Source organism: Dipteris shenzhenensis, chromosome 23, assembly GCF_047967505.1.
Source record: "Dipteris shenzhenensis isolate YYH24624 ecotype China chromosome 23, Dip_SZ_1.0, whole genome shotgun sequence".
NCBI classification, from domain to species: Eukaryota; Viridiplantae; Streptophyta; class Polypodiopsida; order Gleicheniales; family Dipteridaceae; genus Dipteris; species Dipteris shenzhenensis.
In genome coordinates, this window is record NC_141618.1 from 35,425,231 (window position 1) to 35,438,620 (window position 13,390).

At 40.1% G+C, this 13,390-nt stretch overlaps 1 protein-coding gene across 1 annotated transcript in view; it reads right to left on the reverse strand.

Annotated features, from left to right (window-relative positions):
* Positions 1-262: 262 nt before the first annotated feature.
* Positions 263-13,390, reverse strand: part of LOC147887313 (MADS-box transcription factor 23-like) — a 30,360-nt gene continuing 17,232 nt past the window's right edge. Inside the window, exons 7-9 of the mRNA XM_087394272.1 lie at positions 12,404-12,445; positions 12,158-12,319; positions 263-367 (exon numbers count right to left, since the gene is read on the reverse strand). Coding sequence (XP_087250398.1) covers positions 263-367; positions 12,158-12,319; positions 12,404-12,445 — 309 coding nt within the window. The remainder of the gene's footprint in view (positions 368-12,157; positions 12,320-12,403; positions 12,446-13,390) is intronic.

The window sequence follows — 13,390 nt, forward strand, 5'->3', positions numbered from 1 at the left end:
CTCCAAAACACAAAGCATTCATTGATAAAACATTGCACAAGGAAATTGAATGCCAAAAAATTAAGAGTGTATATTAAATCATAGCCTAAAAAGTGCTTGTATATACATATAGCACGAAGCCAAGAAACCTATGGCTTGAAGTACAAAAATGAGAGGAGTGTATATTACATAGCCCAAAAATTCCTTATATATACATATAGCACTAAGCCAAGCCACCTATGGCTTCAAGTACAAAAAAGAATAGCTAGCACTACTTCTATGACTAATTGGAGACATCCTCATCCTCACTCCCATCATCAGAGCCTTGCTCATTACCTTCTTCCTCCTCAGTATCCTCACCTTCCTCCTCCTCAATATCCTTAGGAGCCTGTAAAAGAGGGACACCATGTATCAATGTATGAAAAATTAAATCTTTATTTACAACATTGACATTTTAAAAGTACTTTTAAATACCTTCAAGGGTGCTCTAGTAGCCCCGATATACTACTCAGTAATCAACCCCTTGTCATAGAATTGTCTCCAAGTATGTCGCGTGTGATGTCCATGATGGTAGGAGGTTGTCTCAGAAAGAGTAGGGGATCTATCCACGATATCAAGCTACAAAATGACACAATTTGCAGAGGGGTTAGTACAAAGGAAAAACCTCCTAATAAACCACATAAACATAATATAATTTGAGATCAATACTTACAAATTGGGCCTCCCATGATGCAGCAATACCCCCTGCTCCAAAATGCATGTTTCCATATCGCTCCATCTGGATTCATCGTGCCTCTATGTGCTACAGACTGGGGTCCGCTTTCACTGCCTTCATTGCTTTCTTCCACTTATGCTTATGAGCGGTTTGTGGCTAGCCTCTTGGTGGTTGTCCTTGCTCTCTCTTGGCAATCTTGGCTAGTTCTTTCCTCTTAGGAAAAGACCTCTTATTGGCAAGGATAGTGGTAATCTTTGTCTTTGCCTATTTTTCAGTGAACTCAACACGAGGGTGCTCCATGATACCATGGGCCAATCCATGGGCACGGAGAGTGCTTTCTCCCTTCCAGCCTTGGGAGGAGGTACATGATGATCAAGATGCAGGATTCAGTTCCTCTAGAGATTATGACCAGCTTACATATTGGTAATATCTTCGCGGTCATTGCTTCGGAGGGCAATGAGGAGGGTGTGGATTATTACTTGTTGCGATGCTCTATGGTGAAGAGTGTGCTGAATGAGGATACAGGGGATGGGCATGGGATGCTTTTCAATGCTCATAGCATGATCATAGGTGGCCACTATTTTCAGCAAATATAGAGGCATGGTCACTATATTGAGTTCCAGGAGTACATGGCAGATCACAAGGCATACATGTATTCTCATCTTGTTGTTGCGATCAAGATTACTTTGAGTCGTGTTTGCACTCACAAGGTGACGTCCACTCCATGATGGCACCTAGTAGTAGAGGATCATGAGAGCATACTTGCAACTATTGGCATGAGAGCCGAACGATCCTGAGGAGTAGCACATTACATATCATAGTTTTGGGATCATGAGTTGATCAGATAGATTCTTGGGGGGGTCACTATGTATAAACCCTCTATGTCATGTGCGTTCAAGGCCTATTTCTAAAATCCCTTATTTGTAAATTTTTCATTTAATAAAATGTACTCCTTTTCTATACAAATCTGTAAATTTTTTCCAAAACTAATTTAAATAGTCCCTTATGTATATTTATTTCTGTAAATTTTAGAAATAAAAAATATCCTTCTATTGAACTCACGTGATAGGATTACATATGATGAGTGACCCCCCCAAGGATAGATTTTTATTGGGTATCACTAGATGATTACATATTTTTGTATTCGATATGTATAGGCTCAATATATGACCGTACAATTGTAATTTTCATGGACTCATATTTTGTATTTCACTATGAGATGCCTTATTACAGTAGTTATATAACATTTTCAGGCACCCTCCCTCTCCTCCAGAGGAGTTATATACATACATGATGAGCACTCAAAACACCCCTCGTGAGTTGAGAGCATAGACTCCAAATCACCCCACACCCACACCACCTGAGATTACTCCTATGGAGTTAAGGGGAAGGGGGGGAGGGGGAGGGGGGAGGGTGGAGGGGGAAGAGATCGAGGTGGAGGGCAAAATGTAGGTGGCTAGGGGAAGGGCGGAGGGTGGAGGTAGGGGAGCAGATGACGATGTGGAGGGGGGGACAATGGAGGTGGGGGCGGTTGTGGGGGTGGAGGTGGAGGTGGAGGTGGGATGTAGAGGTGGAGGTGGATCGGTGGTGGTAGCGTGAGATCTAGCTTTAGAGGCTCTCTTGCACTCACGAGCCTTCCGCTTGCACTCCTCGTCAATGAGATTTGGGGGGGCTTCCTACATCTTTCATGTCTACTAGCTCTATGGCTTTGAGAACCCATTCTCAATGAAAGTAGGATGGAAGGTGTGACAAAGTGATGGGGAGGCAAGAATGGCTAAGAATGGGTGAAATGTACTAAAACGTGGTGTCTTATAGAGAGCCTCAACTCATCCACTAGATTGCTCTTGATTATTATTGGTGGAGAAGGTGCTAAGATTGAAAATAATTGGCTACTAAAATTACGTTTGATTTTGTTTTGAAACTAATTTTTGTGGTCTATTCAAATAAGTTGATTTTAATCATATTATATATATATGGAATCCAATGTTAATTTTTAATTTTGCATTGTTTGAATTTATTTCAGTTTAATATTCACATAACATATGTGCCTATCTTGATTAATATTTTCATTAATGCAATTTGAGAATAACCTATGTGATAAACCATGATAATTTGATTATTTTGCCACTTCCAAATATCTCCAAATACCTCGATCGTGGTCATACACCATGACAATTCGATTATTTAGCCACCTTTGGATACCTCCAAATACCTCGATCGTGGTCATAAATACTACAAGGCATAGGCCCTTTTTCGATGAAAATACCGACGCTTTTTACATTAAAAATTTTTTTTAATGGGCACAAACGTCATTATTAAAGTCGTTAAAAGCATCGGAAAAGAACCATCGCTATAAACCGTTACTATATAGCGACACTGATAAGCATCACTATATAGCGACATTGATAAACTTCGCTATATAGTGACACTAGTAAACGTCGCTATATAGCGACGATTAACAGAACTAAAAAAAAAGCATTAGTGGGGCTAAATAGGGCCATAGCAAGCCCTGTTTTGCCTTACTAATGCTTTTTTTTTTTGTAATTACAAAAAAAAGTTTTTTATTACAAAATTTTCCTTGCGAAAAGGGTGATACAAAATCGCTCAAATGAAATGATCGAGCAACAAAAGCATATACATGTCGAACATATACAACATTGTTTGTTACAAAATTACCCTTTCGAAAAGGGTGATACAAAATTGCTCAAACGAGCGGATATACAAAATGACATACATGGCGAAGTATATGCAAACTACTACTACTACTCATTTGAATCGTCCTCGTTGTCCTCGTCCTTGTCCTCATCTTGTTGGCCTGATCCTTAGTCCTTGTGAGCTACACCTTTCCCTGATCCTCATCACGTGCATCTTATCCCTGGCCCTGGTGTCGCTCGCCTCCGGTGATGGGATGCTCGAGCTTTGACCCTAAGAGTGAACCATATAAATTGAAAATTAGATTGGAACTTAAAGAATAAAACAATTTAAAAAGTAATATTAAAAGTAGGAGTAGACTTATACCGTGCGAGCAGCCACGTCAGCCCAATCGACCGTCGCTTCCATTGCCTCTTGCTCAATAAACCACGGCTTTGTTCCTATGCGAAAGGTGCATCGTGTCTCTGCATCTGTAGGAAGATGACCCATCGCAGCTTGTTGTGGATCCAATTAACGAGAGAGTTAGATAAAGTGCATGTAATATGTAGTAAAACAAATAGAACAATACATTAAATGAGAAGTAGACTTACCACGGTTGCCTCGAATGCCAACGTCCGCCTGCACCAGAGTGCAAAGTACCTACGATGTGGATTCAAGCTTGGAGGGCAAATGGAGAGGAATGTCCTCCTGGTATGAAGAGGCTATCAATCTTTCACGAGCTTCCTTATTGGGGTCAGCTACCAATCAATCATCTCTTAGATCCCATGCATATCTTCAAGAATATGGGGGCTACTATTTGGGCACACTTGGTTGGTTCCAAAGACTCGAGAGGAGTGCGAGAAGACTTGCGTGCTATGAATAGGATTCTCGTTTGTGGCCCCAACTGCATGCTTCAGGAAAAGTTGTCCTCCTGAAAGCAATGTGGATCCTCTCTAGGAGGGAGGAGGCAGCGGTCAAGGCGGACATTACCTCTTTTCAAACACCAACAGGGTACATGCGTTGCTTGAAAGGAGCATTTTCAAAGGACAAAAAGCTTAGTGGGCTCAAGTCCCATGATTGGCACAAGGTCTTATAGGTATTCTAAGCTGTACAATTAGTGTATCGATAATCGTGATGCATTAGCATAATTATGATTATGTTATATTGTTGACATGACTTCTTTGTTGCTTTGATAGTTCATCCTCCCAATTACAATAAAAGGGTGCTTACAAGAAGATGTTAGAAATGCTATATTCAAGATCTGTGGTATTGTGAGGTATGCTTACTATCAAATCACATTGATTGCATTTTCTTTAATTTAAGCTAATTAATCTATAGACTGATTATGAAAATATCTTACATGGACATGTGAAATAGGTGGATATCTCAAAAAGAGATCTCCATATCGAGCATCGAGAAGGCTAGGGTGGAATCCATTGATGCCGTATGTTTGCTTGAGAAGCACTTTCCCTTGAGCATTATGACAACTCAAGTCCACTTGCTTGTGCACATAGTTGATGAGGTGGCTATTGCATCCTTGGCAAGGTTACCCAAGGAAAAGGGATTGAAAGAAAGATGAGCGAAGACCAAATGGAGAAATTCAATAAGTTTTGTATCCTCAATAGCCCTGAGATGCAGAAGTGGATTGAGAGATATGAAGTGGCCAAAGCAGAATGAATAAATGCAAGGACAAGATTCATAGTAATGTACAGGTGATCACAACCATATCCATGGGATTTGGCTCTTCTCCCCACTCACATATCACTTGATTGGCTACAACTGGCTCTACATAAAGCCGAACGTGATGGAGAGACAATAAACAAGCACAAGCGAGAGTTATCATCTGGATGTATGATGCATGTAAGTTTCTTATCTCTTGACGTAATTAAGTAATTATTTGTGGCAATATACGCTCTCGGGGGGGTCACTATGTATAAACCCTCTATATCACGTGCGTTCAAGGCTTATATTTAAAATCCCTTATCTGTAAAAGATTTTGTTAATGAAATGTACCCCTTTTCTATACAAATCTGTAAAATTTTCCCAAAACTATTCTAAATAGTCCCTTATGTATATTTATTTCTGTAAATTTTAGAAATAGAAAATATCCTTCTGTTGAACTCACGTGATAGGGTTACATATGATGAGTGACCCCACCGAGTATACGCTATAAAATATATGCATCTTCATTGTTTTAATGATGCTCTTTTACAGTACAAAAAGTACAGTGCATTAAGGTCATATGGATGACATTTTCACGTGGAACGCATCGATTCAAAGAGAGTCACGTATGATTGTGGAGTCATGGCTAACTTCACACAAGATAGCCGAGCAAGTGCTTCAGATACCAATCTTCTCTCCTCACAGTTGGATTATTGTGGAACCATACACGAAATCTATGAAGTTGATTTCAGACAATTTAGTATTTTCATTCTTGATGTAAAATGGTTTGGAACTATTTACAACAGTCCCCATGCAATAGTGAGAAAAGATAGTAGCAGTTTCTTTGCAATAGACTCCACCAAACATTGGACTGATGAAAGTGATATTTTTGTTCTTCCCGAGCACTATGAGCAGGTGCATACAAATGATTTAATTAATCGAAGCTTTCGTTTTTAAAGATCCATTGATACATGTACTTGAGCATAATTTCGTATATATAATTGATGACATCTGGAACCCACCTTCAATATAGGTGGTTTTTCATCCAGATCGTTCTGATCCAAGATGGTGGTACATGATCCATGTTGCACCATGAAGTAAGCAAATTTTTGAAGATATAGATGTGGATATGGAGATGCCACTACCAATGCTGGATCCAATTGATCCTGATGAATCTAGTGAAGAAGATGAAGATCACAATATGAGCCAAGAGGAAGATGCACATAATGACATCGCACGGGAGAAGATGGAGATCATGATACTAAGGAAGAAGACAACGATCATCAAGAATCACCACACTTTATTGAAGAAGATGATCACGTACTTTTAGGTGAATGTACGATGTTAGAGTACGATGATGATATAGGAGATCAACTTGGTATAGAGTTGGAGATAGACTTGTTTGGCACCTTAGACTTGGCTCAAGATGAAACAGTTGATGTAAATGCTCTTCATTGATTTTTTTTCATCTCAAACTTGAACATGAATATATGAGCTTCAAAGGCTTGATGTACATGCTCTCATATTTTTATTCTCTCAAAAGATCAAACATGTATGAAAATTTTAAAAAAAAAATTCATTGGAAAAAACTAACTTTTAAGGCCTATATGAGTGAAAAACCTCTTTGGAAAACGTCACTATAAAATAGTATCTCAGTGTCGCTATATAGTGGCACTTAAAAGTCGATATATAGTGACCTTTGTAATAGTCGCTATATAGTGACGTTTGCCTAACGTCGCTATATAGCAACGTTTTACGGGATGCACTTTTCATACCGATGATTAGCACCCCACGTGCACTAAACGTCGGTACTTAAACATTGCAATAGGATCCATGTGTAGTAGTGAAACCATGACAATTTGATTTGTCATTTGATTATTTTGCCATTTCCAAATACCTCCAAATACCTCGATCGTGGTCATAAACCTCGATCGAGGTATTCTATGCCTCACACACATCATGGTCATAAACCTCGATCGAGGTATTCTATGCCTCATGCACATTGCAGTCATAAACCTCGATCGAGGTATTCTATGCCTCACGCACATCGTGGTTATAAACCTCGATCGTGGTATTCTATGCCTCACGCACATCGTTGTCATAAAACTCGATCATGGTATTCTATGCCTCAGGCACTCAAATCACATGCATGTATAACTTATCATGCATGTTGATGATGTGGCTCACCATCATCACGATGTGTATACATGTGGCTGATGTGGCACCATGCATGGTGATGATGTGGCAATATGGTGTGGAATATATGAGTCTCTTCCATGATGTGGAAATGTGATATGGCATGATGAGTTGGCATTCATGAGGTAGTAGATTGACATGGCAAACTGAGGTGGAGGGATGATGTGGCAATGTTGATGAGGTATGCCAAGGTGGCAAGGTGTAATGACATGGCTCCAAGAGTTCCTATGATGTGGAATGATGAGGTGGCACATGTGGCTGATGTGGCAGCATGTGTGGCAATCTAAGGTGACATGGAAAGGAGTGATGTCACATCTCCTTTATGACATGGCACCATGCGGTCTAACAACGTGACATGGTTGCAAGGCAAAAATAGATGACTCAGCCTTCCACATGGGCAGCATGCACACTCCAAAGACTTGCCACTAGGGTCGGTGATGCTCCTAGCCTACCTCACCAAGCCTAATACCAAGCCTACCTTGTCTTGGTATTAGGCTTGGGTGGCCCTTTTTCCCCCACAAAAGTGAGATTTCACTCTTGGAGGCCATATTGTACATTTCCCTTAGTCAAATTTAACCAAAATTTTTTCCTCTTATTCATCATGTAGAGTACTAAAAATATTGACATTTTGGAAATGTTTGGTCATGTTTGAGAATTACTAGGCAATAACATTTAATCTAAAATGAGTGAGAAATTTAGAATTTAATATGACACTCTCTATTTGTGACAAAGGTGTGACCGCCTTGGAACCATGCCATGTGACACAAAGAAATTTTTTGTGTGTGCATCGAATTTTCGATCAGACTATACCATTGTGTGCACAATAGCATGTGTGATGTTGTGTCTTAAGACTTCAAAGAGATCCATAGGGAAGTACATGAGATTTGCATTTTTGTGGCTAAAAAGCTTGTTTTTCCACCTCCTAAGGATTGGGGAGTGAACAAAAAGTCGACACCCTTAGCTTGCTACTTCCCTGGAATGCTAGAGCTATAGTGTGCAGCACATTATCATCGTGGCCACTACGACCTACATCACATTTGAATGGAGTTTAAAAATTCTCAATGGATGGAGATAGAATGGATCTTCAAGGGTTTCATCTGGGTTGAAGAGGGGGGTAAAAAGAAACTCCACTCATCCTTGTGGGAGGCCTCAAGGCCCCAAAACCTTCAAGGTGGGCTAGGCCTACCAAACATTAAGACAAAGAATATTTTCCTAATTGCTAAATGGTTCCCTTAGATTCTTGAGAAATAGGTTCCGTGGATTGAGATCACCAAAGCTTTAATCTACAAGAGTAGAAGTAAAGGATCCAATGCTTGCAAAGAACTTTCATGGTATGAGCAACTGATTTCTCTTTTCTCGGTGTCCATTGTTGGCTCAAATTTGATTGCAGGGTTGGTAGTGGCATGGAAAGAATGCGTGGCTCAAATTTGATTGTAGGGTTGGTAGTGGCATGGAAAGAATGCGTGGCCTATATGACCTAGGAAGGGTGGAGAGGCCTAAAGGGGGATGCTAGCTTGATGAAGAATATATGGTGGAGTCTTGTAGCTCGATGGGGTGGCGAGGCACTTGCATCAATGAATGTAGCCCAAGCCAGCAATGTATCCAAAGAAGGGGTCTGGCTGTGGACCTCTGGGATGCATACAAGGCAAACTGGTTGTCTATTGAAGAGGTGTGCAACCAATTCCATCTGAACAATAAAGAACCGGACTTGATTTGGGTAGTGCTGGATAGCACGCAGTTAGAGAAAAGACATATATATATATATATATATATATATATATAGGGTTCTTATAATCCCTTTTATTCAATGCATATGTTGAAGGAATAGGATATGAAATCTATAAAATACAAGGTATTTACCATTTAAGTGGAAATGCTAGCTAAGAATCCAGTCGGTTGTGACATACGAGAGTGTCACCAACTCAAAGACAGCAATGTCAATGTATGCTGCAATAGTCATCCTGGACTATTGCAGCTGCTCTATAGAAGAGGCATCAGGATGTGATGCTAGTTGATGTAGTTGTGAAGAAAGAATCCAGTCGGTTGCACATGACATATGACAGTGTCACGAACTCAAAGACATCAATGTCGATGTATGCTGCAATAGTGTAATCTCTATCAAATGATACAAGATTGTAAAAGATTACATAATCAGTGTGGACAGAGTGATCCATGGGATGCATAAAAGCGAAGGCCGAAGGTGAAGCTATGACACACTACTCTATTGATGGGGAGGCCCATAGAACTGACAAGGTACGGTAACCTATCGCACCTATATGCTCAGTTATCATGAGCTGAAGGTCATCTTCTATGTTCATAGCTAAACATGCATTGGCATGGGATGAAGCATCTGTCATAGGCTCATCGAGAAGGAGCTGACAATATAAAGGCCTAGAAGTTAGGAATATAACTGAAAATGCATGTCATGTCCATGAGGCATATGCAGTGCCGAATGTTGATGTAGGGAGTGATATGAAGTCATGGATCCAACCACTGAGGTGCATCATGTAAGGAATCTATACCACGGCCATAAGTGCATGATGAAATAATGAGTCTCCCCAGGTTGCACTATGCCTGAACCTGATGATGTCTATTGGTTTGGGGAAGGACCGTACTGATGCATAAGTATCCTCATACTGAGGAATGTTCCACTAATCAAAGGTGGTGATAATTGGATTGAAGGGTGGTGCAATGCAGCAGGACTGATTTGATGCTAGAATATCCTGAAGACTAATGTGTTGATCTCAACTCCTAAAGGAAAATGAGCCCAAGATATGCTCCGTATTAGAGGTGAAAGCATTAATGATAGATGCTGGAATGGAATCACTTGAAGAGCTAGATGCGCTGGGTCATATATCACTGCATGCGGCAGAAGATGTGAGTGCCTTGTACTGATGAGGACTTACCTACTAAATTCCTATTGAGCATCTACATCTATGGCAAAGGATGGAGTTGGCAGATCCATGCATGAAGATGATGGTTGTGTATCATGAGAATTAGACTATGCTGATATGAGTGGGACTACCTCATGCTAAGGGCTTATTGAGAAGTGTGCCTCATGTTGAGGGCTTACCATCAAATGTGCATGATCTGAAACTACGAGCTGATCCATGCTAACATTTAAAGCATCTGCATCTAATCTCTCAAGACTAGTGAGATGTTGAAAGAAGCCCTTCATGTGTTTGCCATTAATGTTGCAGAGCCATTGATATCGTTGAGGAGTTGTAGTTTTAGTTACTGCTTGTTGGTCAGCACTGCTTGTAAGCTTGGGCTGGAGGCGCAGTTGTTGGTGCAAGTTGTGTCGACTGCTACTTTTGCTCATTGCAAGCCTTTGAGACTTTGTAGTAGTCATTGGTTGATGAGTCATTGAGTCTTAGAGCTTTGTAAAGAAAGCTTTAGACTATCACAAAACTCTCTCTTTGTATCATAGATCTCTCTGAGACTAAGATAAGATTCTAGATCCTCAGCGAACCAGACAAATTATGGAAAATTTAACATCTCACAAAGTAAATCTCTCTCTCTCTCCTTTCTATTTCTCTCTTAGAACTGTCTCTCAATGAACATAAAGAATGGAGAAAATCTGAAATGAGCATAATAGAAGTGCTGCAAATTGGAATCATGAGCTTTCTATCTCGAATCAGAGAAGGAAAAGAGCTCTATGAGATGAACTCTCAAAGAGAAGAAAATGATGAAGGTGCCTCATGGAGAGGGCTTGTGCCTTGACAGAGCAAGGGTTTATGCCTTGAGGAAGCAAGGGCTTCACTCTCTCTGACGGAAGTCTCTCTCAATGGAGGGTGCCTCATGAAAGGAGGGCTTAACACTCATTAAGGGAGTAGGAGCACTTGGTGCTCTAATACCATGATAGCAGAACTGAGAGAGGGAGACAAAGAGGAGTGCACACGATATAGCTACCTGTACACTAAATTGTATTGAACGTAACATGAAGATATACATGTGAACCCTTAATGGTGCAATTTACACCATCCTTAACAAAATCTTTGCGCAAGACAGTTTGAAAAAACAGTTTGAAAAATTAATTAATAACATCTTTAATGAGAAATGTGTTCCATTCCCTTGCAATGTTAGTGAAATCTAATTATTTCATATGCTATTTAAAAGGCATGTTTTCTAAGTTTACTAGATCTCAAATACATTAGAGTACTTGAAACCACTAGTCTAATTCTCTTGTGTCCATTTTCTTTCTTATATACATTGTTTTCTACTTCAAACTATTTAGCATCATTGATTGAAGGAATGTCTTGCAAAGGCTTGAAGTTGCTCAATGTGTTGCACATGAAAATACTCTTTAACTATTGATTTTTTATTTTTTGAGCTCTCTCTCTCTCTCTCTCTCTCAATGACAGGAGCTCTCTTGTTAAAGACAACCACCAAAAGAATTAACATACTCTTAAGCTATATTTGAAATGAAACCTGTAGAATGAAATGAGAAGAATTATCCTCTGAACCTTGGTGAATCCTAAGCTTCAGTAGAGACTTAAATTAGCTAATGTGATCGTCTCGTATTCATCTCAATCTTTCTTATACTCTCTCTCAGGCAATGGCAGAAACACTCTTGTTAAAGACTGCCACCATAAAGCTTTCAAATACGTTTATGTCGATAAATGCTTAAGCTATATTTGAAATGAAGCCCGAAATGAGAAGAATTTCGTGAATTCTAGGGAACGGAGATTGGTAAACAGTGTGGAATGTAGCGCGAAAAGCAAGTTTAGATTGAGTTGGAAAGAGAACTAGCAAAAAAAACGAAACCACGTATGTATTGTCCTATCCTAGGCTGATGGAAGCAGCTCCAACCTGAGGAAAAATTTACACGCGATGTTAGCTTCCTTCCGGGCAATGGATGCCTCAGAAATTATCAATATAAACTGCTGTCAAAAACTTGGTGTAACGCGATGTTAGCTTCCTTCCGGGCAATGGATGCCTCAGAAATTATCAATATAAACTGCTGTCAAAAACTTGGTCCGGCAAGGAAATGCCGGACTCTTTGGTAGCTTTATGACCTGCGCCCTGATCGTTCAATGAATGACTTGGGGACGATCTCTTACTTAAGCATTCGTCCATTCTTTGAGCACTTGAAGCTCCTGACGGCAAAGGGAACCTCGATGTTGCCTCAGCAAGCTGCAGTACACGGATTTAATATAATTACATGGATTCAAGGCGATCTATTACGATTAGAAGTAAAAAAAATCTCACCAATCGTACCTTGATTTTCAGTAAGTTGTTTTCTTCCCGGAGCATGTTTTCCTGAGCGAAATATATTGTAACAATATACAAATACTCAGTATTCAATAGACTACTCGTGTCTATAGCCCTAGCAAAAGAGAATTCGGGTTATGGAAAATACTCCGTAGTCGGACAAATACTAGTATCTGTCCCGGTGGAATAAATTGGTGTGCTAGGTTTGACAATGAAATCGAATGTGAATGAAAATTAGAATACAAGCACACATATGCTTTTATTAGACATGCATCTATTCTCTTCATTAAGGAGAGAAAGCCATTACAGGAAACGCCACCATGGAAGCCAAACGCTGGATCTTACATAGACATTTAGGATCCTACATGGACATTTAGGATCATTGGATCGATAGAATAGGAAGGACTTTTAGTCTTTGGAAGGTTGAAACAAGGAGTCTCAACGTTTCTTGCCGTTAATTGATGAACAAGCTAGGCCAAAGATTATTGGAGGAATAATTGTTTGAAAATTGCACAGTAGGCATTATCGAGTTTATTCGTTGAATAAGGCACTTCTATTGCGACAATTAATACTTGCTAGCATCTTTTTCTCTCTTAAGGAGAGCTTTGGGGGAGGAGGATTGGAGGAACATGGCCCATTGGATTCAATCTAATCAATTTGAGCCATCAAATTAAAGTGCTGCACGAATTGGTGCAAGGGTGGTTACAAAAATGGATTCGCCTTGAATCGCATCCTGCGACATGGATCCTAGCTCTGTAGAGTATTCGTTCCATCTCCAGAGCACCCATCACTTTTGCACATGTAAAATCACCCTCCAACGTAAAGATGATCGTCGCCGCCTTCTCCAGCATCATCTTCACAAACTACGTGCAATCCTCCAAGCAATCCTTCACAGCTTTTTCTGCCACACAAATTGGGCTAGTTTCATGTTTACTTCTCCACAATCGTTGTAGCTACCTATTATGCCAATGCATGCCCCTCACCCACCAAATC